The 27,004-nt window shown below is 42.6% G+C and overlaps 1 protein-coding gene across 1 annotated transcript; it reads left to right on the forward strand.

Annotated features, from left to right (window-relative positions):
• The first annotated feature begins 6,653 nt into the window (after window positions 1-6,653).
• LOC134344997 (fatty acid-binding protein, liver-like) lies at window positions 6,654-26,027 on the forward strand. Its single transcript, XM_063045126.1, has 4 exons — window positions 6,654-6,770; window positions 18,578-18,750; window positions 21,636-21,728; window positions 25,917-26,027. Exons 1-4 carry the CDS (start codon window positions 6,704-6,706, stop codon window positions 25,968-25,970), a joined length of 387 nt encoding a protein of 128 aa, XP_062901196.1. The 5' UTR covers window positions 6,654-6,703; the 3' UTR covers window positions 25,971-26,027.
• The last annotated feature ends 977 nt before the right edge of the window (window positions 26,028-27,004 follow it).

The following is a 27,004-nucleotide window of genomic DNA, read 5'->3' on the forward strand; positions in this document are numbered from 1 at the left end:
CTCTCCAATCACAGGTTTAACATTCGAGCCTTGACCTCCAATCACAGGTTGAACATTTGGGCCCAGAAGGTATGCAGCTATCTTGGACCACTACAGTCATTCAGTACAGAATGTCCAACAGCACTGTTGAGATGGACGTCCAGTATCTAGAGACAGTGGCAGTATATTTCCAGATCAGCATGGTATACCGTTTGGAGGGGAATCTGCAGCTGGTGTTCTTTCCATGTGCTTGCTGCTTTTGTCCTTCCAGGACTGTGATGTCATTCATTTGGGAGATACTTTTGGAATGGTCTAGTTCAGGACCTGCATTGCATATTGTAGATTGTCACATTTCAGCCACTACGTGCTCCTGTCAGAAGGAATGAATATTTAAGTTGATTATTGTGATATTCTGTATCTTGGACGGTGTGACCTCTGACGCTTGTTGAGCTGCAGTCCCGCAGGCAAACGGACAATACCTCATCACGCTCTGCCTTGTGCCTTGTGTACGGTGATAAAACTTTTAAGATGTCAGAGGTAAGTTACTTCGAGGAGAAGCTGTAGAGAGGGTGCTGAGGAGATTTACCAGGGTACTGTCTGGATTAGAGAGCATATCTGCAAGAATAGGTTGAGTGAGCTAGGGGTTTTTCTCCCTGGAGCGAAGGAGGATGAGAAATGACTTGATAGAATTCCTTGTGTTTGCGTTTTTAAATTCACTACTGCAAAGCTCCTTCCGGTGATGCCTACGCTGAAGAAGTTTAAATCTTCTCTTCGACGGGAGTTCAGTGAAACCATCTCTCACTGCTCCCCATCTGTAATTTCTTCCACTCTTCAACTTTTCAACCACATTTTGACTCAGACTCTCCTATCATTTTGGATCTCCCCCTTCCCCTCGCACTTTCAAATCTCTTACTAGCTCTTCTTTCAGTTAGTCCTGATGAAGGGTCTTGGCCCAAAACGTCGACTGTACCTCTTCCTAGAGATACTGCCTGGCCTGCTGCCTTCACCAGCAACTTTGATGTGTGTTGCTTGATAGATGTGTACAAGATGATAAGATTCAAAGACCAAATAATTTGGATATCTGTATAATCAATTCACTTTTCATAATTTACTTGGGGGAATTTGTTGAGAAATAAGGGCAGTTTATTACTGTCACTTCCCAGCATAAAAGCCAACTCACAAATGTGGAAGTGCAAAACATGTTGACTAATTGCCACGAGCCAGTGGTACAGAAATTGCTAGAAATTCTGGGCAACCTACCTGCAGATCTGTACCAGTGCTGAATTAGCACACAGTATCAAATGGAAAGTCTTTGGCTGCAAATATAAAAGGGAAGATCAAGGTGAATTTTATATTTGTTAGTAAATTGAATTTGTGGAATTTTTGGTAATTGTGTTCATTTTTATGGGAATTTAATAATTTTTCTTAAAAGTTATAATCTTTTATAGAAACGTAGATAACCTATAGCACAATACAGGCCCTTCGGCCCACAAAGCTGTGCTGAACATGTCCTTACCTTAGAACTACCAAGGCTTTGCCCATAACCCTCTATTTTTCTAAGCTTCATGTATCCATCCAGGAGTCTCTTAAAATACCCTATCGTTTCTACCTCCACCACTGCCACTGGCAGCCTATTCCATGCTCTCACCACTCTCTGCGTAAAAACCTACCCCTGACATCTCCTCTGTACCTACTTCCAAGCACCTTAAAACTATGCCCTCTCATGCTAGCCATTTCAGCCCTGGGAAAAAGCCTCTGACTATCAACACGATCAATCCCTCTCATTATCTTGTACACCTCTATCAGGTCACCTCTCATCCTCCGTTGCTCCAAGAAGAAAAAGCTGAGTTCACTCAACCTATTTTCATAAGGCACGCTCCCCAATCCAGGCAACATCCTTGTAAATCTCCTCGGCACCCCTTCTATGATTTCCACGTCCTTCCTGTAGTGAGGCAACCAGAATTGAGCATGGTACTCCAAATGGGGTCTGACCAGGCTCCTATATAGCTGCAACATTAAAATAGACAATAGACAATAGGTGCAGGAGTAGTCTCCAGGTGTGGTCTCACCAGGGCTCTATACAACTGTAGAAGGACCTCTTTGCTCCTATACTCAACTCCCCTTGTTATGAAGGCCTACATGCCATTAGCTTTCTTCACTGCCTGCTGTACCTGCATGCTTACTTTCAGTGACTGATGAACACCTAGATCTTGTTGTACTTAACCCTTTTCCTAACTTGACACCATTCAGATAGTAATCTGCCTTCCTGTTCTTGCCACCAAAGTGGATAACCTCACATTTATCCACATTAAACTGCATCTGCAATGCATCTGCCCACTCACCCGACCTGTCCAATTCACCCTTCATTCTCATAACATTCTCCTCACATTTCACACTGCCACCCAGCTTTGTGTCATCTGCAAATTTGCTAATGTTACTTTTAATCCCTTCATCTAAATTATTAATGTATATTGTAAATAGCTGCGGTCCCAGCACCGAGCCTTGCGGTACCCCACTAGTCACTGCCTGCCATTATGAAAGGGATCCATTAATCCCTACTCTTTGTTTCCTGTCTGCAAACCAACTTTCAATCCACGTCAGTACCCTACCCCCAATACCATGTGCTCTAATTTTGCCCACTAATCCCCTATGTGGAACCTTATCAAATGCTTTCTGAAAGTCTAGGTACACTACATCCACTGGCTCTCCCTTGTCCATTTTCAGACCTACATCCTCAAAAAATTCCAGAAGATTAGTCAAGCATGATTTCCCTTTCGTAAATCCATGTTGAGTCAGACCGATCCTGTTACTACTATCCAAATGTGCCACTATTTCATCTTTTATAATTGACTCCAGCATCTTCCCCACCACTGATGTCAGGTTATCTGGTCTATAATTCCCTGCTTTCTCTCTCCCCACTTTCTTAAAAAGTGGGATAACATTAGCTACCCTCCAATCTGCAGGAACTGATCCTGAATCCATAGAACATTGGACAATGATTACCAATGCGTCCACAATTTCTAGAGCCACCTCCTTAAGTACCCTGGGATGCAGACCATCAGGCCCTGGGGATTTATCAGCCTTCAGTCCCATCAGTCTACCCAACACCATTTTCTGCCTAATGTGAATTTCCTTCAGTTCCTCCGTTACCCTAGGTCCTCTGGCCACTATTACATCTGGGAGATTGTTTGTGTCTTTCCCAGTGAAGACAGATCCAAAGTGCCTGTTCAACTCGTCTGCCATTTCCTTGTTCCCCATAATAATTTCACCCATTTGTCTTCAAGAGCCTGACTTTGGACTTAACTAATTTTTTCCTCTTCGCATACCTAAAGAAGCTTTTACTATCCTCCTTTATATTCTTGGCTAGCTTACCTTTGTACCTCATCTTTTCTCCCCATATTGCCTTTTTAGTTATCTTTTGTTGCTCTTTAAAAGTTTCCCAATCCTCTGGCTTCCCACTCATCTTTGCTATGTTATAATTCTTCTCTTTTATCTTTATACTGTCCTTAACTTCCCTTGTCAGCCACAGTCGCCCCTTACTCCCCCTAGAATCTTTCTTCCTCTTTGGAATGAACTGATCCTGCACCTTCTGTATTATTCCCAGAAATACCTGCCATTGTTGTTCCACTGTCATCCCTGCTAGGATATCTTTCCAGTCAACTTTGGCCAGCTCCTCCCTCATGGCTCCATAGTCCCCTTTGTTCAACTGCAATACTGACACTTCCGATATTCCCTTCTCCCTCTCAAATTGTAGATTAAAACTTATCATATTATGGTCACTACCTCCTAATGGCTCCTTTACCTCGAGTTCCCTTATCAAATCAGGTTCATTACACAACACTAAATCCAAAATTGCCTTCTCCCTGGTAGGTTCCAGTACAAGCTGCTCTAAGAATCCATCTTGGAGGCACTCCACAAACTCCCTTTCTTGGGGTCCAGTACCAACCCGATTTTCCCAGCCTACCTGCATGTTGAAATCCCCCATAACAACCGTAGCATTACCTTTGCGACATGCCAATTTTAACTCTTGATTCAACTTGCACCCTATATCCAGGCTACTGTTTGGTGGCCTGTAGATAACTCTCATTAGGGTCCTTTTGCCCTTACAATTTCTCAGTTCTATCCATACTGACTCTACATCTCCTGATTCTATGTCCCCCCTCACAAGGGACTGAATATCATTCCTCACCAACAGAGCCACCCCACCCCCTCTGCCCACCTGTCTGTCCTTTCGATAGGACGTATAACCTTGAATATTCATTTCCCAGCCCTGTATTAGCCATTTAAGAACCTCTCTGCTCTTAAACTCAATCCCACGATTGATGAAGGCCAATGCGCCGTATGCCTTCTTAGCCACAGAGTCAACCTGCATAGCAGCTTTGAGTGTCCTATGGACTCGGACTCCAAAATCCCTCTGTCATAGTCATAGTCATACTTTATTGATGCCGAGAGAAATTGGTTTTCGTTACAGTTGCACCATAAATAATTAAATAGTAATTTGTAAATTATGCCAGGAATTAAGTCCAGGACCAGCCTATTGGCTCAGGGTGTCTGACCCTCCAAGGGAGAAGTTGTAAAGTTTGATGGCCACAGGCAGGAATGACTTCCTATGACGCTCTGTGTTGCATCTCGGTGGAATGAGTCTCTGGCTGAATGTACTCCTGTGCCCAACCAGTCCATTATGTAGTGAATGGGAGACATTGTCCAAGATGGCATGCAACTTGGACAGCATCCTCTTTTCAGACACCACTGTCAGAGAGTCCAGTTCCATCCCCACAACATCACTGGCCTTACGAATGAGTTTGTTGATTCTGTTGGTGTCTGCTACCTTCAGCCTGCTGCCCCAGAACACAACAGCAAACATGATAGCACTGGCCACCACAGACTTGTAGAATATCCTCAGCATGTTCTACAGATGTTAAAGGACCTCAGTCTCCTCAGGAAATAGAGACGGCTCTGACCTTTCTTGTAAACAGCCTCAGTGTTCTTTGACCAGCCCAGTTTATTGTCAATTCGTATCCCCAGGTATTTGCAATCCTCCACCATGTCCACACTGACCCCCTGGATGGAAACAGGGGTCGCTGGTGCCTTAGCCCTCCTCAGGTCTACCACACTGATCCTCCATACTGCCAAAAGCCTTGCCATTAATGCTATATTCTGCCATCATATTTGACCTACCAAAATGAACCACCTCACACTTATCTGGCTTGAGCTCTATCTGCCTCTTTTTAGCCCAGTTTTGCATCCTATCGATGTCCCGCTGTAACCTCTGACAGCCCTCCACACTATCCACAACACCTGCAACTTTTGCGTCATCAGCATATCTAACCCTTCCGTCCATTATTCTTTCTATTATGTGTATTTAAGGGAACTCATGCAGTTACAGGGTGAACATATGAATTCCTTACAGAGAGCAGTGGGAATCAGATTATATCTAACCCTTCCGTCCATTATTCTTTCATCCATGTGTCTGTCTAGGAGTTTCTTAAAAGGCGAATCTCAGAATTGTATACTTTGATAATAAATATACTCAGAATCTTTAAATTGTAAATGACCCTAATATATCTATTTCCATCTAATAAAGACCAGCCAGAGATTATTTTCCGGGGTGGAAATGGCTAACAGAGGGGTCAGAATTTTAATGAGATTGGGAGAAATTATGGGGAGGGGTTGGATGTCAGAGGTGTGTTTTTCTTTACGTAGAGAGTGGTAGGTACGTGGAATGTGCTGGGAAGGGTGGTTGTAGAGGTCATTTAAGAGACTCTCAAAAATCAAATGGATGATGCTAAAATGGAGGGCTATGTGGGATGGAAGGGTTAGATTGATCGTAGAGCACGTTACAGGTCTGCACAACATCCCACGTTCCAAGGACTCACTGGTTAGTAGGTTAATTGGTCACATGGTTGTAATTGGGTGTTGACGACTCATTGGGCCAGAAGAGCCTGTTATGATGTTGTATCTCTAAATAAATAAACTTACTAAGCCTAACCCTAACCAAGTGTCTTTGGAATGGGGCAGGAAACTGAATCATTCAAAGGGAACTCATGCATTTACGGGGTGAACATACGAACTCTTTACAGACAGCGGTGGGAATCAGATTGCAATCAGTGATTGGTAGCACTATAAAACCATTGTGCTAACAGCTACGCTACCATGCGTTATGTTCTTGGGGGTAAAATTTGCACGATTGAAGCAAATGCATTTTCCGTCATCAGATCTCGTTTCTTAAGACCCGACGGGGAAAGAGATGGGACTACAAACAATCTGCAGGAGGAACTCAGCCGTTCCTCCTGTGGGGCCAAAGGGATTGTTAGTGTTTCTAGTCAAAACCTTGCATCAGGACTGAAATTGGAGAAAGAAGGCAGAGGGTATGAAGTGTGGTGAGACAGTAGTCTGAGGTGATTGACAGGCTGAGGAGAGGTGCAAGATGATGGGCAGGTTGTGCCAGGTAGGGAAGTGGAGTAGGAATAGAGTTGAGCAGGTGGATAAACTTTTACATGGATAGGAACCCTCTTCGTGTCAGAGGGAAAGGGAGTGGAGGCTGTTGGTATCTACAAGGTCTCGTGCCACATCGGTGCTGACTCACTTGCACATTGTGTGAGTCAGTTAATGATTCAATAGCTTCATAAGATACCAAGTCCCTTATCCTTCCCCTGCAGAGGAAGGCAGCAGCCCAGAAAAGGACAATCTCTCTGGCCGTGTCACTCAGAGGGACATCTCCGCAATGGCTTTCAATGGAAAATATGAACTACAGAGCCAGGAAAACTTTGTTCCATTCATGAAAGCTATTGGTAAGTGTTGCATTGTATTCATGGTTGTGATCGTAACTGGGATCTTCTTATTAGCTCTATCAAAGTCAATGCAGATGTGTCAGTCTCCAGTGTAGATCCCATATGGTGAGCCCGTCAACAGGCTATCTAGAACAAGGAGGTAGGGATTCAGAAGAAGGGATTGCTTGTCCAAAGACAGAAATGAGATGCAGGTTCTTCTGTCAGATTAGTGGATCTTTGAGACTTTCAGCCATTGGGATCTGTCGAGCTAGAGTCACTGGTGAAACTGACGGATTAGACTGAAGGGGAATCAAGGGTCAGAAAGACTAGAGGAAAGCAGAGCTAAAGTTGGGTATTGATCCTTTCTTGTCTTACTGAATATCTGAACAGGCTTGAAGGACTGTGTGGCCTATTCCTGTTTCATAGCATAAAGTACATGGAACATAACAGCACAGTATAGACCCTTTGGTCCATTATGTTTTTCCAACCTTTTAACCTACTGCAATCTAACCCTTCCGTCCATTGTTCTATCATCCATGTGCCTGCCTAGGAGTTTCTTAGAAGGCGAATCTCAGAGTTGTATACTTTGATAATAAATATACTCAGAATCCTTGAATTGTAAATGACCCTAATGTATCTATTTCCATCTGTTATGTTTAAATGCATTCATATAAATAACATATTTTAAGAGGTCGGCCTTAACTTAGCTGTTACCAACTCAGCCCAAAGCTCTTGTGCTAGTTTCACTGTCTTTGCAGGAGACATTACGAAGCATCTCGTTTTGTGCTCTGACTTGTCACAGGACATTGTGAATTGTTAGTCCATTCTTTACCCTGTTCCCCTGATTTGAAATGAACTCAGATAAAGACCAGGAGGGCTGAGAAATGGTTTGCTGACTTATTGTTACCTATTTCCAAAGTCAATGACTGCACGGGCATCTCTTGCTCAAATACGTGGATTCCACAGACACTTGGTCTGTGGGTTCTGGTGATGAGTTTCCTCAAGCCCAATCACCAGTTGACAGAAAGAAAAAGCATTTTGTCCTCCTGCATTTATTGCTCACCCCTAAGTGCCTCCTGACCGAGTGGATCTTAACTATTTCTGATCTTGGTTAAGGGGTGATCCTACAGCTGTGGGTCTTGAGTCACAAAAAGGTCATAGAAGCCCCCTCCCTGATGTACGCTAATGAACCAAATGACCTTTAGTGATAATAAAAGTTTCATTGTTATTAGGTTCCTTAAGGTTGTAATGGGGATAAGCTCCCACTACATATAAACGCTCCCAACGACAGGAGAAGGGAAAAAGATGGCTTTTTGGCACCTTAAAACCAGTCACTTCGGGCAGATGGGGCTCATTAACCATGGTTGGCAGCTCACCTAGGAGAAGGGAAACTCTGATCTCAAACCACTGCTGCCTTACGGCTTTACTCACTCGTGGGGAAGGCTTTGGGTGTAAACCCCAAGGAAAAATCCAGAACTGGGGCCGGCTGGTGGCACAACGACAACGGCGCCGGACCCGGGAGCGGAGGTTCCCGGGTTCGAAACCAGTAGGGTCCGCTCCCAAGTACGCTTTCCACACAGGCTCGCATGCACACAGGCACAAGGCAAAAAAAAATCCAGAACTGGAGTCCCTAAGACAGTCTTACATTGAGTTCAACTTTGACTGGTGACACTGCTGCTGCCAAACTTGATCAGTCTCCGCCATTCCTTTGGATTCGTGGAGAGGGGGAGCCTGCAGCATAGGCCAAAGCTTGGTCTCCATATTGTACTGCCCTGGCTCACGATTTGACTGAACAAAGAGATCCAGGATGCAACATCCATGGTCAACCCCATGGTTATTACTACTGGGACCAAATATTATTCACAGTTCCAGAATCCATATAATTAACTGATCTCTAACTTTGAGCTGGGCAGATACTTTACAGTCCGTTTTGTGAGCTAAGTAGATAAATATATAAAATCTTTCCCATTGCTTCTCGTGTCGAGCACAAGTTGTCTAAACCCAGGTAACATCTCAGCTTGCAACACCCAAACTTGTTAATGTAAAAGTCCTATTGAATGAATAGCAGAGCGATGTCCTTTCATTTTCTTCAGGAGGTTTGTGTACAGTGCTCTTATAGGGGCATAGTCACGCAGAATGGAAAAAAGACCCTTCAGTCCAACTGGTCCTTGCCAACCAAGATGCCTGTGGTTGAACCATAACCTTCTAAGCCTTTTCTATCCACATATCTATCCTTTTGTCTTATAGATTCATAGACATATGAATTTTGTTTTATGTAGAAGAATGACCAGTCATTTATTTCAACAATAGAACATAGAGTGCTGCAGCACAATTCAGGCCCTTCAGTCTACGATGTTGTGCTGATCTTGTAACCTACACTAAGATCAATATAACCCCTAGCTCCAATTTTCTAACATCCATGTGCCTATCTAAAATTTCTTAAATATCCATAATGTATCTGCCTCTACCAACACCAAAGCACACAAACCTGTGAAGTCAGTGCTTACTTTTGGTTAGATAGCTTGCTGAATCAGTTGGTCGGCTTCCAAAGCAATGAAGGTGTTGACTGAAGAAAGGCAATGTCACTTCAAGATGTTTGGCATCAAGTGCATGATGGAAGTTACAGGTTTATCAGATTATCCTGTCTGTTCTGGAGAGTCCCTCTCACTGTGATGCTTTGCAAAGGTGGAGTAACATCTCTGATCACTGGAGTAACATAGCTGCTCAACTTCAGCATTAGCTGTGACTCGAAGGTCCACTTTTGTGGCTAGGTCAGAAGGATGTGGTTCAGGCTACGGTCCTGAGCCATGACTTCTGAAATTCAGGCTGAATACAAGCTGTAGGAGTATTGCAATATCAGAGATCAGAGATAAGACCATAAGACAGGGGAGCAGAATTAGGCCATTCGACCCATTGAGTCTGCTCTGCCATTTGGTCAGGGCTGATTTATTTTCCTTCTTCACCCCATTCTCCTGCCTTCTCCCTGAAACCTTTGACACCCTTACAAATCAAGAACCTATCAACATCCTCTTTAAATACCAATAATGTTGACTTTTACATAAGGTTTTGAACTGGAGGTGTTTTCCTCTCTCACTCAAATCTGTATTTCTTTATTAATTTCAGAAATAAACTTTATTCAAAAGGAAATAGAATAAATCAGTACATCTATGGAGGGAAGTGGACAGTTGGCATTTTGGGTCAAGACCCTTCATTAGTTGACCCAAAATATTAATTGTCCATTTCCCTCTATTGATGCTCCCTGACCCATTGAGTTCCACTGGCTTTTTGTGCGTTGCTCCACATTTCCAATATCTGTCTCTTGTGTCTACGATTAGTACATCTTTCCTTATGTATATTGTACCATCAAACCAGTAATCCTATTTATAATGTGCCAATGCCATACCTGTAAGCTCTGTAGGACTCTAATGAGGCTCTATCAGGATGTTAGTCCTAGTGTCCTTGTCAATACTAAACCTTTTGTCACCATCTCCATTACTGATTATTATGTCATTATCCCACTGCTATATGTGGATGTTTTGTTTCAGATAAATCAACAAGAATTAACAGTCGACATTTTGGGCTGAGTCCTTTCATCAGATCCTGATGAAGGTACTCAGCCTGAAATGTCAAATGTTTATTCCTCTTCTTAGATGCTGCCTGATCTGCTGAGGTACTTTAGCATTTTTTGGGTGTCGCTCTGGATTTCCAGCAGCTGCAGAACCTCTTGTGTTTGGGATAATTAGCTGGTTCGCTTCATGTGTTACAACAGTAATAATCAGAATAAATACAGCACAGAGTGAGACCACTTGGCCTGTCGCAAATCCAGTTAACACCTCTTCATAAGCACACACAAAATGCTGGAGGAACTCAGTAGGTCATGCAGCATCTATGCAGAGAAATGAACAGTCAACATTTCAGGCCAGACTGGCTTGACTTGAAACAATGACTGTCTATTTCCCTCCAGTGATGCTGGCAGTGCAGCATCTGCAGAATCTGTTGTGACATCTCTTCATGTTGACTGCAAGTACTTTCCTTTCCTATGCAAGCATATGCATCGGCCTTACTATTGTCCACGCCAGTCCATTTCAAATCAGCCCGAAACATTGACTATATACTCCTTTTCATAGATGCTGCCTGGCCTGCTGAGTTCCTCCAACATTTTGGGTGTGTTGTTTCCATTCCAAATGCTACCCACTCACTGTGTTAAGAAATTTTCCTCATGCCACTTTTGGCTCTGTTGTCAATCATCTTTATTTGATGTCCCTTGCCGCTTAGCTCTTCACCAATGGAAGAAATTTCTATTTAATTTTTCTAGAGCCTTTATTATTTTAAGTATCTTTATCATATTCCCTCTCAACATATTCTCCTCCAAGGAGAACAGGAGCAGACTCATTAAGTTGAGTGGCCTAATTCTGCTCTTAAGTCCCATGATCTTTGCTACAAACTGTGTAACAGAAGTCCCACAAATATGGAACTTTCCTCTTCAAAGTCCCCTCATCTTCCCTGAAGTTTGCCACCCAGCAATTGACACCATCCTCCTTTGTGACCGAACCAGTGCCTTATAGAAGTTCATTACAACTTCCTTGCTCTTGTGTTCTGTGCTTCAATTTATAAAGCACAAGTTACTATGTTAAATTTTTAACTGTTTTCTCAGTCTGCTATACACATACAACTTTCAATGAAGTGTGCGCGTAACAACCTGATTGCTTTTTAAGTGTATTTTAAAATTGTGCCCTATGGTTTAAACTGCCTTTTAGAGTCAGACTCATGGATGCAGGCCCTTCATTCCATCTTGTTCATACCACCTGAAGTACCTACCTGAGCTAGTCCTGCTTGTCTGCATTTGGCCCATATGCCTTTAAACCTTTCACATCCATGTACCTGTCCAAATGTCTTTTAAATGTTATAATCGTACTCACCTCTACCACTTCTTCTGACAGTTCATTCTACCACACACTGTGTTAAAAAATTGCCCCTTTTCTCTTTCCTCTTTCCCCTGTACGCCCTTATGTTGCCCACCCTCCTATCCATTGGACTTCCTCTGCACACTTCCCTCATATCTGAAATTTTAAAAATTCTTTGAGATTTAACCATTTCTGATTAAAGCTGCTCCAGGTTTTTATTCAACAGACTTCAATTTGATGACAAGCCTAATCAGAAGTCTTCTGGAAGATCACATGTCCCTCCTCAACATTTTCTAGAATATAATCAAAAAACTCCATAAAGCTTGCTGGAGGAAATTTGCCTTTAATGAATCCATACTGCTAATCCTCATCCATACTTGATTATTATTTCTTGAGCTTCTCCTGTCACTCAGATTGCTGAGTTTACATGAATGTCTTCATAATTTTCAGCCCCCAGGGACTGCCCTGAATCTATGGTTATTAATCAGCATATTAATGTACAGTATATATTATAATGTTAAACTTCAAGAGTACTTCATTAGAGGCAAAGGATTTTGGGCGTTGGCTTTGTTATTTGGTTTATCATTGTCCCGTGTACTAAGATACGGAGAAACGTTTGTCTTGCAAGTTGCTCATAGTGCAACCTACACAGTGCATTGAGGTAGAACAAGGTAAAACAATAACAATGCAGAATAAAATGTAAAAGTTACAGAGAAAGTGCAGTGCAGGTAAACAATAAAGTGCAAGATCATAACGAGGTAGATTGTGAGGTCAAGAGTCCATCTTATCATACAAGATGTCTGTTCAAGAGTCTGATAACAGCAGGGTAGAAGCTGTCCATCTGCCTGGTGGTACAGTACATGCTTTCAGGCCTTTGCTTCTTCTGCCTGATGGAAGGGGGGAGAAGAGAGGGTCTTTGACTGAGGCAGTGCGAAGTATAGACAGAGACTGTAGAGGTGAGATGGTTTCTGTGATGTGCTGAGCTGTGTCCACAGCTCCCTGCAGTTTCTTGCAGTCATGTGCAGAGCAGTTGCCAGACCAAGCTGTTGGGCATCCAGATAGAATGATTTCTATTGTGCTTCTATAAACAAGTTTGATACAAACAGTAACAAAGAGTGAATTACTTTAAGTTGTGGAATTTGATATTAAGTGCAGAAGTCTGCTATGTGACCAGCCTGAAGATAAGGTGCTGCTCCCAGGTGTGCACTAGGCCTCGCAAGCACTGGAGGTCATGCTGAACGGTCAGAATGGCAGTGTATGGTGAAAGATGGAGAAATGTAACCAAAACTCAGGGTCACTCCTTGAATTGAATGCAGGTGCTGTATAAAGTGATTGTTCAGTTTATATTTCTTGATAATTTTATTCTTCTGTTGAAACCAGAGAAGTAATTTGGGCAGCAAGATTTTCAAGAATTTTTGTTTATTTTCATTCAGAGATATAGCATGGCGGCAGGTCCTTCCAACCCAATGAACCCACGACCACCCAATTACACCCATGTGACCAATTAACCTCGGGGAGAGTTTTACCTGGGAACGTATAGATCTCTTTCTACTGTCTGTCAGGACAAAGATAAGCTAGTTGCGGAATATACTTTATACTTTATTGTCGCCAAACAATTGATACTAGAACATACAATCATCACAGCGATATTTGATTCTGCGCTTCCCGCTCCCTGGATTACAAATATTAAATAATAAAAATATTAAAAATAGTAAAAATTAGTTAATATAAAAAATTTAAATTATAAATCATAAATAGAAAATAGAAAAATGGGAAGTAAGGTAGTGCAAAAAAAAACCGAGAGGCAGGTCCGGATATTTGGAGGGTACGGCCCAGATCTGGGTCAGGATCCTTTCAGCAGTCTTATCACAGTTGGAAAGCATCTGTTCCCAAATCTGGCTGTATGAGTCTTCAAGCTCCTGAGCCTTCTCCTGGAGGGAAGAGGGACGAAAGGTGTGTTGGCTGGGTGGGTCGTGTCCTTGATTATCCTGGCAGCACTGCTCCAACAGCATGCGGTGTAAAGTGAGTCCAAGGACAGAAGATTGGTTTGTGTGATGTGCTGTGCCGTGTTCATGATCTTCCACTGCTTCTTTTGGTCTTGGACAGGACAACTTCCATACCACGTTGTGATGCACCTTAGAAGAATGCTTTCTACGGTGCATCTATAAAAATTAGTGAGGGTTTTAGAGGACAGGCCAAATTTCTTTAGTTTTCACTGGTGGGCCTTCTTGGCAGTGAACTCTGCTTAGTTGGACTAAGTCAGGTTATTTGTGATATTGACCCCGAGGAACTTAAAGCTTTTGACCTGTCCGCTTGCGCACCACCGATGTAAATTGGGTCGTGTGGTCCGCTACTCTTTCTGAAGTCAACAACCAATTCCTTCGTCTTGCTGACATTGAGGGATAGGTTATTGTCTTCGCACCATGCCACCAGGTTCTTAATTTCCTCTCTGTACTCAAACTTATCATTCCCCGAGATACGGCCTACAATTGTTGTGTCATCAGCAGACTTGTATATTGAGTTTGATGGCCTTGAGAATATGGCCTTGAAATCTTGAATTCCTATCCGAGCACTGCAATGGTTAATGGATCCTGAGGCAAAGGGGCCTCAGTTCTATGCTGAGGTTTCAACCTGGGCAGATCAAGAAAGCTCCTCTTGGAGCTCCTTCTGGCCTTGATGGTCCTAAAGAGGTTGAGGCAATGGACCATTGCAGTAGGTGGTAATTCTAACCGTCTGCCTCACCTTCATGGCTTTGCCTATGGTTGAGTATATGTGGACAGGTACTGTACGAAACTCATCATCACAATGGAGGCCTCCTGCAGGTACTGGAATATACTCAGTGGATTATTTTCCAAGTACAGAGCCAAATTAAACTTCTTAACAAGGTGATACATAAAATAATATTTAAGAAAGTTTCCCTTTGTTGAAAAGCAATATGAGATGATGACTTCAAACTCAGAAACATTTGCTTTTCTTATCAAACAAAGAAAATAAAATTTTGGTGACGTTGACAATTGCCCAGCCAAAATATTGACCATTGCAATGGGACAAGCTGGTCCATGAATCCAAATAAGGCAAATGTTTGAAACCAAAAACAGTTTTTAAACTGTATTGCAGTTATAATCCAGAATCAGAGAAATGTATCCTCTGTTAAATGTGCCTCGACCATCACTCTTACAGAGATGATAATCAAGCAATGGCAATTGGAATTGAAAACTTGGTTCATTATTGTCTCATGCACTGAGGTACAGTGAAAAGCTTGTCTTGCATCCTCTTTACACAGATCAATTCATTACAGAGTGCATTGAGGGAGAACAGGGTAAACGATAACATAATGCAGGATAACTTTTAACAGCTACTGAGAAAGTGCAGAGTAGATGGACATTATGGTGCAAGATTATAATGTGAGGATAGGAGTCCATCTTATCACACTAGGGATCCACAAAATAGTCATAACAACAGGATAGAAGCTGTCCTTGAGCCTGGTGATATCAGCTTTCAGGCTTTTGTATTTCTGCCTGATGAGAGAGGGGAGAAAAGAAAAGGTTTGGTTCCAACAATTTCACCATAATGCATTACTACACGCAATAGCGGGGACATTTCTAGACCATAACATTTATTCAAAGTATTGGCCATTTTGTCAGCCCACTCTGTTAACAAGGAGTCTTCAACCTGAAACATTATTTCTGTTTTCATTTCACAGATGCTTGTTGATCGATAATACTGTCCTACCATTCTCTGTCTTTAACTTCATGTTAGAAACCGTGTAAGACACAAACCATGAAGGAGTTTAGACTTTTAATGCATTTGCAAAGAACATGGTAACTGAACTGAAAAGAGAAAATGCTGGAAACACTGAGCTTGTCAGGTTGAATCGGTAGAAAGAGCAACAGGGTTAACAGTTTAGGTCAGAGACTTTTGGTAGAATGGGAGCAAAAAGCAATCAGCTGGAGGAACTCAGCATTGACAGGCAGCATCTGTGAAGGGAAAATAAGATTACATGTCGGAGTTGTGATCCTGCATCAGGTATCCTGACTTTCTATCAGTTATCAGCATCTGCAGTCTATCGTATCTCAGCTCTGTCCTGGGTAAAATAGAACATAGAACAAAAGGAACAATAGTGCAGACTATTATCTAAATGGGGAGAAAATGCAAACATTAAAGGTGCAGAGGGACTTAGGAGTCCCCGTGCAAGACTCTCAAAAGTTTAATTTACAGGTTAAGTCTGTGGCAAATGCAATGTTGGCATTAATTTCAAGGGGAATAGAATAGAATAGAAAAACAAGGAGATAATCCTGGGGTTTTATAAGACATTGGTCAGGCCACACTTGGAGTATTGTCAACAGTTTTGGGCCCCATATCAAAGAAAGGATGTGTTGTCATTGGAGAGAGTCCAGAGGAGATTCAAGAGGTTGCCAAGTTTGCAGATGATACAAAGATTGGTGGAGGGGCAGGTAGTGTTGAGGAAACAGGTAGGCTGCAGAAGGGCTTAGACAGATTAGGAGAATGGGCAAGAAAGTGCCAAATGATAAAGAATGTTGAAAAGTGCATGGTCATGCATTTTGGTGGAAGAAATAAATGTGTAGAATATTTTCTAAATGGGGAGAAAATCCAAAATCTGGGATGCAAAGGGACTTTGGAGTCCTTGTACAGAACACCCTAAAGGTTAATTTTCAGCTAGAGTTGGTGGTGAGGAAGGCAAATGCCATGTTAGCATTCATTTCAAGAGGTCTAGAATACAAGAGCAGGGATGTGATACTGTGGTTTTATAAGGCACTGATGAGGCCTCACCTTGAGTGTTGTGAACAGTTTTGGGCCACTCATTTTAGAAAAGATGTGCTGGCATCGAAAGAGTTCAGAGGACGTTCACAAGGATAATTCTGGGAATGAAAGGGTTATCATACGAGGAATGTTTGGTAGCTCCAGGTCTGTACTCATTGGAATTTAGAAGGATGAAGGGGTATCTCTATAAAACCTTTCAAATGTAGATGTGGAAAGGTTGTTTCCCACGGTGTGGGAGTCTAGAACAGGAGGGCACAGTGCCAGGATAGAGGGGCATCCACTTAAAACAGGTATATGGAGAAATTTCTTTAGCCAGAGAGCAGTAAATTTGTGGAACTTATTACCACAGGCAGCTGTGGAGGCCAAATCATTGGGTGTATTTAAGGCAAAGCTTGACAGGTTCTTGATTGGACACGGCATCAAAGATTATGGGGAGAAGGCCAGGAAGTGGGGCTAAGGAGGGAACTAAAAAGATCAGCCATGAATGATTGGCAGAGCAGACCTGATTGGTCAAATGGCCTAATTCTGCTCCTATCTCTTATGGTCTTATTATTATTCTGGGAATGAAGGGGTTACATATGAGGAATGTTTGGCAGCTTTGGACCTGTAGATTCTGGATCTTAGAAGAACGAGGGGGGATCTCATTGAAACCCACCAAACGTTGAAAGGACTAGATAGGATGGATGTGGAGCAGATGTTTCCTATGGTGGAGGTGTCCAGAACCAGAGGGCAGAGCCTCAGAATTGAGGCAGAGGTAAGGAGGAATTGTTTTAGCCAGTGAGGAGTGAATCTGTGAAATGCTCTGCCACAGACAGCTGTGGAGGCCAAGACCATGTGTATATTTAAAGCAAAAATTGATAGTTTCCTGATTGATCAAGGCATCAAGGGTTATGGCAAGAAAGGATGCAGGATCAGCCATGATGGGCAGGCAGATTAGATTCGATGGGTTGAATGGCCTAATTCTGCTGCTTTGTCTTGTGGTCTTATATATGTCACCATATACTACCCTGAGATTCATTTTCTTGCAGGCTTTCACAGTAGATATAAATAAACACAATATAATCAATGAAAAACCACAATGACTGACAACCAATGTGCAAAAGACAATAATCTGTGTAAATGCAAAAGGAAAAAATTATAATAATAAATAAATCATCGGTAAATATCGGGAACATGAGTTGAAGACTCTTTGAAATTGAGTCCATAGTTTGCAGGATCAGTTCAGTGATGGGGCTAGTGAAGTTGGGCAAAGTTATCTCCTCTGTTTAAGGTCCTGATGGTTGAGGGAGTAATAGCTGTTCCTGAAGGTGGTGATATGGAACCTGAGGCTCCTGTACCTCTTTCCTGTTGGCAGCAACAAAAAGAGAGTATGACCTGGATGGTGGGGGTTCTTGATGACAGATGCTGCTTTCCTGCGACAGCACTTCTTGTAGATGTGCTTAATGGTAGAGAGGGTTTTACTCATGATGGACCGGGCTGTATCCACTAGTTTTTGTAGGCTTTTCTGTTCAAGGACATTGGTGTTTCCATACCAGGCTTGATGTAACCAGACAGTATACTCTCCGTTACACATCCATAGAACAAAGGAATAACATTTGCCACCCTCCAATCCACTGGCACAATTCCAATGGCTAGTGGGGATGCAAAGATCATTGCCAAAGGCGAGCCATCTCTTCCTTTGCTTCCTGTACTAACCCAATGTAAATCCTCTCTGGGTCCAAAGACTTAATTATTCTAATGTTTTTCAAAAGTTCCAGCTCATCCTCTTAATAGCAACATGTTCTATGTTGACCTCACATTGGTCAAGATCCTTCTCATTGGTGATTATTGAAGCAAAGTATTTACTGAGAACCTCCCATACCTCCTCTGACTACTGAAATACATTTCTTCTTCTATCCCTGATCAGTCCTACCGTCACTGCAGTCATAATTCTGTTCTTCACATACCTGTAGAACGACTTGGAGTTTTTCTTAATCCTACTACCAAGGCTTTTTCATCTCCCCTGTTATCTCTCCTAAGTTCATTCTTAAGTTTCTCCCCGTTTAAGAAATGCAGGTGCTAATTGTTCAAATGTTTTTGGTTACGGCCATGAACGCTGGCAGTAAGTCTACTTGTCAAAAAACATCTTTGTTCAATTTCTAGATATCCCAAATGAGTTAATTGCAGAATGGGAAGATATGAAGAGTGTTTCTGAAATTATCCAAACTGGAGACCACTTCAAGGTAATTGTCACCATGGGCAGCAAGGTGGTTCTTCATGAGTTTACAATTGGAGAGGAGATGGAAGTCCAAAGTCCCTCTGGAGAACAAATTAAGGTAACAGCCTTCTCTATTTGACCATTAAGCACAAACATTAATCTGTTCTGCACACTGCTGGTTGACTTTAACAATACAGTCAGAACATAGAACTGTACAGCACAGGAACAGGCCCTTCAGCCCACAGTGTTGTGCTAAACCAATTAAATTAGTTATCAATTATTGCATGAGGAGCATAAATTGGATAGATTGTGGGGAACATTTCCCCATAGCAGAGGTGTTTAAAGCTAGAGGGGTAGGGATAAGTGGTAAGTGTTTTAGAGGAGCACCTGGGAAATAAATTCTTCAACCAAAGGGTAGTTGGAACCTGGGTGTAATACTCACTGTCTGAGAGGTTAGTTGAGACAATATTCTCCCAATATCTAGTTAAGAACTTGAATGGCCAAGTCATAGAAGACTATGACCAAATGTGGGTAAATGGGATTAGCACAGATAACTACTTGATATTGTATGTGATAAACAGGAGAATGACTGGAGTGAGGGTAGGACCGATCAGGGATAGAAGAGGAAACATGTGCCTGAAAATGAAGGAGGTAGGGGAGGTCCTTAATAGTTACTTTGAGTATTGAACAATGAGATGGACTTGGCCTATGTGAGGTCAATGTAGAACAGGCTGATATGCCAGAACATGTTGATATTAAGAAAGAAGGTGTGCTAGAACTTTTGAAAAACATTAGAATAGGTATGTCCCTGGGGCCAGAGGGGATATGTCCCAGGTTAATACGCAACCTGGTGGGCTGAAGGACCTATTTCCTTGTTCCATGACTTCATAAGTTCTCCTGATTAAAAGGTTCAAACTCTGAATAATGAAACCAGAGGGCATTAGCCCAGAAGGAGGCCATTTGGTCCATTATAATTGACCCCTCCCTTTGAAAGAAATAACTAGCTGAATTTGCTCTTTTCCAGAGCCCTATAATACAGGGTGGCACAGTATCGTAGTGGTTAGCGTAATGCTTTGTGATGCTAGTGACCTGCGTTTAATTCTGCCACATCTGTAAGGAGTTTGTACAATCTCCCTCTGGCCATGTGGGTTTCCTCTGGGTGCTCCGGTTTCCTCCCACATTCCAAAGACGTATGGGTTAGGGTTAGTAAATTGGGGGGCATGGAAGCACGGAGACACTTGCGGGCTCATCCTGGGATTGTGTTGACACAAAATGATGCGTTTCACTGTAAGTTTCAATGCTTTGACATACAGTACGTGTGACAAATAAAGGTCGTCTACTGTTTCAAGTGTACATCCAGTTCGTAACTTTTCATAACTTAAATCCATGGTTTTGAAATGAGTTTTGTAACTCCAGCACAAAGTGGCCCGAGGGAATGGAAAAGGCATGTTTACAAAATTCAATTGCTAACTACACAGTATGTCAAAACTAAGATCAAACCAAATCTGTTGGCTGAATGAGGAATTTCTCTCCACAAAGATAATAATTACTCGCCTTAATCTCATTCATTTTAAATCTGGTTATTATATTCACCACAGCAATTTCACAGCTGTAGACTTCTTCCCATCCTCCCTCACACCACCCTTCCCATCCAAGGGCACGCTCAAAAATCAGTTTACTGGTTTATATATTTTATTTAGAGATACAGCATGGGGAACAGCCCTCCTGGCTCAATGAGCCACATCACCCAACAACATATCTAATGTGGGACGAACCCAGAGCTCTTGAGGAAACCCACGTGGGGAAATGAACAAACTCCTTACAGATGGCACTGGAATTGAACCCCAAACTCCAGAGCTCCCTCAGCTATAATAGCCTCGCACTAACCTCTATGTTACAGTGCCCCCCCAGAAAAAAACATATTGCAAAATATTGCAATAAAACATTAAATAAAAGCAGATCAGGAGGTAGCTCTGCAGAGGGAAACAGAGATAATGGCTCAGGTTAGTGAAATACCAATTCTGTTTCTCTCTCCTCAGATGCTGCCTAACCTACTAAGAGATTCCAGCATTTCCAGTTTTTATTCCCTGTTCTGTGATTATGTTCCGAAGGGCACCCCTCAGACATGAAAGTCTGAAAACAGAAGAATGATTAAGGCTTCTCTGCAAGCTGTGTCTTGAACTTGCCACTTTAGTTTTAGTTTGACAAGCCAACGTTGCTGAGACGTTTGAAAGAACTTCCACATTCGAAGATTTTTTTTCCCTGATAGTGGATATTAGGATTATAATAAAACAAGCACAGGTAGTTCTGTTATAAAACAATAGAATATTCCTAAGGAACCGTGTGTTATAGAAAATCGTATTATATAAACAGCTATGTCCACGGGTTAAAAAGATGTTGAGGCTGGAGTGTTTCAGACTCACAAGAACAAGGTTATTTTACCTTGAGGAGTTTCAAAAATAATTAAAACTCTAGGTCTAAGATTAATTTGTTACAACAAGGTAAAAATATCAAAGGTTGTGTGTTATATTATTTGAATATCAATGCACAAGTATTAATAAAAGTAATTGCTTGTCAATTTTCAAAATAACCCTCAAGCAGCCACCTGTCGTGAAACTAGTAGCCTGTGTTCAAGAGCATTTGATGACTGTGGGTCTAATCCCTGATCAGAAGAAGGCAATGGCAAACCACTTCTGTAGAAAAATTTGCCAAGAACAGTCACGGTCTTGGAGATCATGATGGCACATGTCATACGACATGGCACATGTTGATGATGGTGATGAATTCCTGATCAATACCACTTTGTAATTAATTAGATTGATCTTTGATCTGGTTATAAGATCGGCACAACCTTGTGGGCTGAAGAGCCTTTACTGTGCTGTAGAGTTCTGCGTTCTATGTTCTGTGTTCTATGAACTGAAATGCCTGTATCTGTAAAAGTTAACATGCTGGACAAGACTTCCACAGGTGTATTTTTAACCAGCTTGTATATTGTTGATCTAGACTGTAGTCACCGCTGAAGGGAGCAATAAACTTGTTGTCAAGATGAAAAACATCACCTCAGTCGCAGAGGTTGTGGGAGACCAACTGATTATTGTAAGTAACCTTTCACCATGACATGGGATACTACAAACTTTGGTATTGATCCTCTTAGAAAGTTTTAAATGACTGAAGGCTTTGGACCACTTTCAGTGACTGACAGTAAAGTTACTAGGTATTAACTGATGGGATGGCAAGATTATAATTGTATCGATGGGAATGTAAAAAATAGAACAGGAGGAGGCCATAGAGCACTTCGAGCCCATGGAACTATCCCACAAGATCATGGCAATTTCTACAGCTAAACTTTCCCTACCTTAAACTCCAATACAATTTCTCTTGATCTGTCCCCCAGAAAACACTTGAAAGCTGCTGGTAGATCCTATCAGATCAGATGAGTTTATTGTCATATACACCAGGGTGCTTTGAAACTCCTTGCTCACTTGCCGCTCACAGAGTCAACAGCATATGTTCGAAGTAAATTTATTGTCAAAGTACATGTATATCACCATATACTACCCTGAGATGCATTTTCTTGCAGGCATTCACACTAGATACAAACCAAAAAAAAGCAAACTGTGCAAATACAAAAAATAACACAAACAATAATAATAATGAATAAATAAGTAATAAATAATATTGAGAACATGGATTGCAGGATTTTGATCGTGGTTTCCCTTCTGCCCTCACCCGCATCTCCCCCATTTCCTGCTCTTTGGCTCTCACCCCACCTCTCGCCACCACAACAGGGACAGAGTTCCCGTTGTCCTCACCTACCACCCCACCAGCCTTCGGATCCAGCATATTATCCTCCGCAACTTCAACAGGACCCCATCACTAAGCACATCTTTCCCTCTCCACCCCTCACTGCTTTCCGCAGGGATCGTTCCTTCCGTGACTCCCTGGTCCACACATCCCTCCCCATGAATCTCCCACCCGGCACTTATCCCTGTAAGCGTAAGTGCTACACCTGTCCCTACACCTCCTCTCTTGCCACCATTCAGGGCCCCAAACAGTCCTTCCAGGTGAGGCAACACCTCACTTGTGAGTCTGTTGAGGTCATCTATTGCATCCGGTGCTCCCAGTGCGGCCTCCTCTACATTGGTGAGACCCGACGAAGATTGGGGGACCACTTCATCGATCACCTCTGCTCCGTCCGCCACAACAGACAAGATCTCCCTGTTGCCACCCACTTCAACTCTGCTTCCCATTCCCATTCGGATATGTCCGTACATGACTTCCTCTACTGCTATGATGAGGGTAAACTCAGGTTGGAGGAGCAACACCTCATATACCGTCTAGGTAGTCTCCAGCCCCTTGGTATGAACATTGAATTCTCCAACTTCCGGTAATTCCCTCCCTCTCCCTTCCCCTATCCCAGTTTCACTCCGCCCCCTCCCCTAGCTGCCTACTACCTCCTTCATGGTTTTGCCTCCTTCTACTACCTGTTGTGCTTTCCCCTATTCCTTCTTCACCTTTCCTGCCCATCACCTCCCTGCTTCCCCTCCCTCACCCCTTTATCTTTCCCCTTACTGGTTTTTCACCTGGAACCCACCAGCCTTCTCCTTTCCACCCTCCCCCCACCATCTTCATAGGGCCTCTGCCCCTTCCCTCTACAGTCCTGACGAAGGGTTCCGGCCCGAAATGTCGACTGATCGTTTCCACGGATGCTGCCCGACCTGCTGAGTTTCTCCAGCGTGTTGTGAGTGTCGGATGGTAGGGTGCTTGAGAAGTGACTCCACAGATGTGGAATTAGTTTGGTGCTGAGGTGTGTGAAGTTATTCACTCTGGTTCTGAAGTCTGCCGGCAAATAATAAAAATGACAATAAATACAGCGATGAGAACAGAAACGATGGAGTGCTGTAAAACATTGTAGTGCAAAAAGAAACGTTGAAGTGACAATAAAGGGAGAGGTAGGATTAAGGTTTGAGAACATGGCAACACTAGCGGGATGCGGTTGTCAAAGGATAATTGGTTCAGGAGCCTGACCACAGCAGGGAAAAAGCTGTTCTTGAGTCTGATCATATAGGCTTACAAGCTCCTGTATCTTCTAGAAGTCAAATGAAAGAAAAGAGAATGACAAGTGACTGCTACGTTGTTTTTCAAGTGTTATTGTCAAACAGGAGAAACAGAGAGGCTCCGGCTCATCATACAGGATGTCCCGAGAGACTCTGCTACTTCATGATAGCCTGTTGTCCACCACCAATGCTGATAATGGACTTTAATTTAAGAGCCCATGGTGTTACAGGAAAGGTACTAACTTGTATAAAAGACTGTCTGACTGGCAGGAGACAGCGAGTGGGAATAAAGGAGGCCTATTCTGGTCGGTTGTCGGTGACAAGTGGTGTCCTACAGGGGTCGGTTTTTAGATTGCTTCTTTTCATGTTATGCAGTTTGTCAGTGATATAGATGATGGAATTGATGGCTTTGTGGCCAAGGTTGTGGGTGATGCAGAGGTAGGTGGAGGGCAGGTCGTGCTGAGGAAGCAGGGAACCTGCTGGAGAATTTCAAAAGATTGGGAGAATGGACAAAGAAGTGGCAGATGGAATGCAGTGTAGGGAAGTGCATGGTCATAAATATTGATAGAAGGAATAAAAGTGTAGACTATTTTCTAAATGGGGATGCAGCCCGACCTGCTGAGTTCCTCCTGCATTATGTGTGTTGCGTCTGTCAGTTGACTAAGTATTGTGTAGATGTTAATATTTACTTTTAGTTACAGTATCATAATTCTGATTGGTTTATTTAATTCCAGTGGCTCAGTTCTACACATCCCCACAAGAGAAATTGATTTCATAACTTTTTTACTTGTATTCCACAAGGACAGATTTATAGACAGGAAAGGCTTAGAGGGGTATGGACCAAACATGGACTGATGGGACTAGCTTACATGGACATGTTGCTCAGCAGGGATTTGTTGGGCCAAAATGCCTGCTTCCATGCCATATTACTCTATAAGAATGCAACCAGTTAATGTTTTAAAGTATTAAAACCTGTCACACCCAAAGAAAAACACTGTAGGTATTGGAAAAATAAAATAAAACTGCAAATGCTGGAAACACTGAGGAGATCAGGCAGTGATGATGCAGATAGGAACAGAGTGAAAATTTCTGGTCCAGCAAAAGATTGGGAGAATGGACAAAGAAGTGGCAGATGGAATGCAGTGTAGGGAAGTGCATGGTCATAAATATTGATAGAAGGAATAAAAGTGTAGACTATTTTCTAAATGGGGATGCTGCCTGACCTGCTGAGTTCCTCCTGAGATTTAGGATTAGCACAATAACACAGTAGTTAGCATAGCACTATTACAGCATGAACAATACAGGTTCAATCCTGCCACAGTCTATGAGGAAATTCTTCATTCTCCTTGTGACTATGTGGTTTCCTCTAGGTGCTCGTTCCCTCTCATATTCCAAAGACATGTGGACCAGTAGGTTAATTGGTCACATGAGTGAATAGGACGACACAGGGTCGTTGTGCCAGAAGGGTGTGTCACCATGTTAAACCTGAGAAGTAAGGGAAGATACAAGTTTTTGTCAGAGACGCAAGAGTCTGCAAGTGCTGGAATCTCAAACAAAGACAAGTTGCTAGAGGAACTCAGCGGGAGGAATTTATTTAGCCAGAGGGTGGTGATTGTGCGGAATTCATTGCCATGGATGGCTGTGGAGGCTAAGTTACTGAGTATGTTTAAAGCAGAGGTTGATAGTTCTTGATTGGTAAGGATATCGAAGGTTATAAAAAGAAGGCAGGAGAATGGGGTTGAGGGGGAATAATAGATCAGCTATGACAGAATGACAGAGCAGACTCAATGGACTGAATGGCCTAATTCTGCTCCTATGTCTTATGGTCTTATGGAAAGGCAGCACCTATAGACAGAAATGGACAGTCAACAAATCATGTTGAAACTCTTCATTTGCACTAAAAGAGCGAAGGGAGATAGCCAGTATAAAGAGGCAATGCTGAGGATCAAGGTAAAAAGTGGCAAGCAATAGCTGGATCCAAGTGAGGAGGGCATGTCTCGCAGGTGGGGTCAAGTGAGGGTCTGGAGGGTGGAGGCTGGGAGGGGATAGGTGGAGGCAACAGAGGGCTATGTTTCTGTTTGCACAGGGTGTCAGTATAGAGCATGATGTCAACTCAAGACCCTGTGACTCACAGGGGAGGGGTACAACCATGGAGAATTGGGGACTTGCCTTGTATTTGCACAGTATCCCTTGATAAACAAAATGTTGTTTATTGTTCTCTTTGCAGACTATGACCTTTGGTGCTATTCAGTACAAGACAATCAGCAAGAGGATCAGTTAAAAGAGTACAGAGCACTTTATGCAGCTTGATGTATGGCATTACAAAATAAAACCTATTCACCTGAATTTCTGGTTTTTCTCTATAATGACAGTATTAATTATAATTGACATCTCACACCAGTGAGGTCACCTAAGGAGAAAAATTACATGAGACCCAAATGGAAGTTAGTAACACTACATTCTATAACCCCCTCAGTGCCTAGCAGTAGATTCCCAGTGGATCCCCATCTATTGTGCTGGATATTCAGAATATAACATGGACCATAGATCTGGTAGAGCAACTGCCTGAGGGTGCCAGAGACTCCGGTTCAATCCTGAAAATGGGTGCTGTCTATGAGAAGTCTGCACGGTCTTCCTGTGACTGTGTGGGCTTCTTCCAGGAGCTCCAGTTTCCTCCCACATCTCAAAGGTGTGCAGGTAGGGAGGTTAATTGCTGCGGTAAATTACCCCTAATGTTTGTGTGTGGTGGGGGGGAGGGGGGTGAGTGGTAGTACCTGGGAAGGGAGAGATACTGAGAACTTGTGAAGAATTTAAAAAAATGAATGAATGATTAGCATAAATGGGTGATTGATGGTCAACGTGAATTCAGAGTGGTTGAAGTGCCTGTGTATTTCTGAGAGTCTATGATTATCTAACAGAAAATACCGGAAAATGCTCAGAAGCTCAAGAGAAGCTCTCTCTACGTTTGCTGCCTGGCGTTGACTATGACCATTTTTTTTTCCAGCTTGTGATATTGAAGCACCAGTCATAGAATTATGCAATCATTACACCTCAGAAAGAAGCTAAAAGGAGCTATGAAATGCCTTTGGGAAGTGGGATTAAGGAGACTCCTAAAGCATTTTGTACATAAATTAGGAGTCAGGGAATGGGGAGCTCCACTCAAGGACAAAGGATGGAATTTGTTCATGGAAGCAGAGGAAGTGGGTGAGGTAATTAATGAGTATTTCACATCGGTATTCACCAAGAAGGACATAGATGGGCTGAGATTAGAGAAGTGATGTGGAAATTTTAGGGAATGCCAATGTTAAGAAGGAG

The sequence above is a fragment of the Mobula hypostoma genome, chromosome 4, assembly GCF_963921235.1.
Source record: "Mobula hypostoma chromosome 4, sMobHyp1.1, whole genome shotgun sequence".
NCBI classification, from domain to species: domain Eukaryota; kingdom Metazoa; phylum Chordata; class Chondrichthyes; order Myliobatiformes; family Myliobatidae; genus Mobula; species Mobula hypostoma.

Coding starts and splice junctions, on each gene's coding strand:
- LOC134344997 (XM_063045126.1), top strand. CDS start 6,704: ATGGCTTTCAATGGAAAATATGAACTACAGAGCCAGGAAAACTTTGTT. Junction 6,771..18,577: donor TCCATTCATGAAAGCTATTG/GTAAGTGTTGCA, acceptor TTCAATTTCTAG/ATATCCCAAATGAGTTAATT. Junction 21,729..25,916: donor TGGGAGACCAACTGATTATT/GTAAGTAACCTT, acceptor TTCTCTTTGCAG/ACTATGACCTTTGGTGCTAT.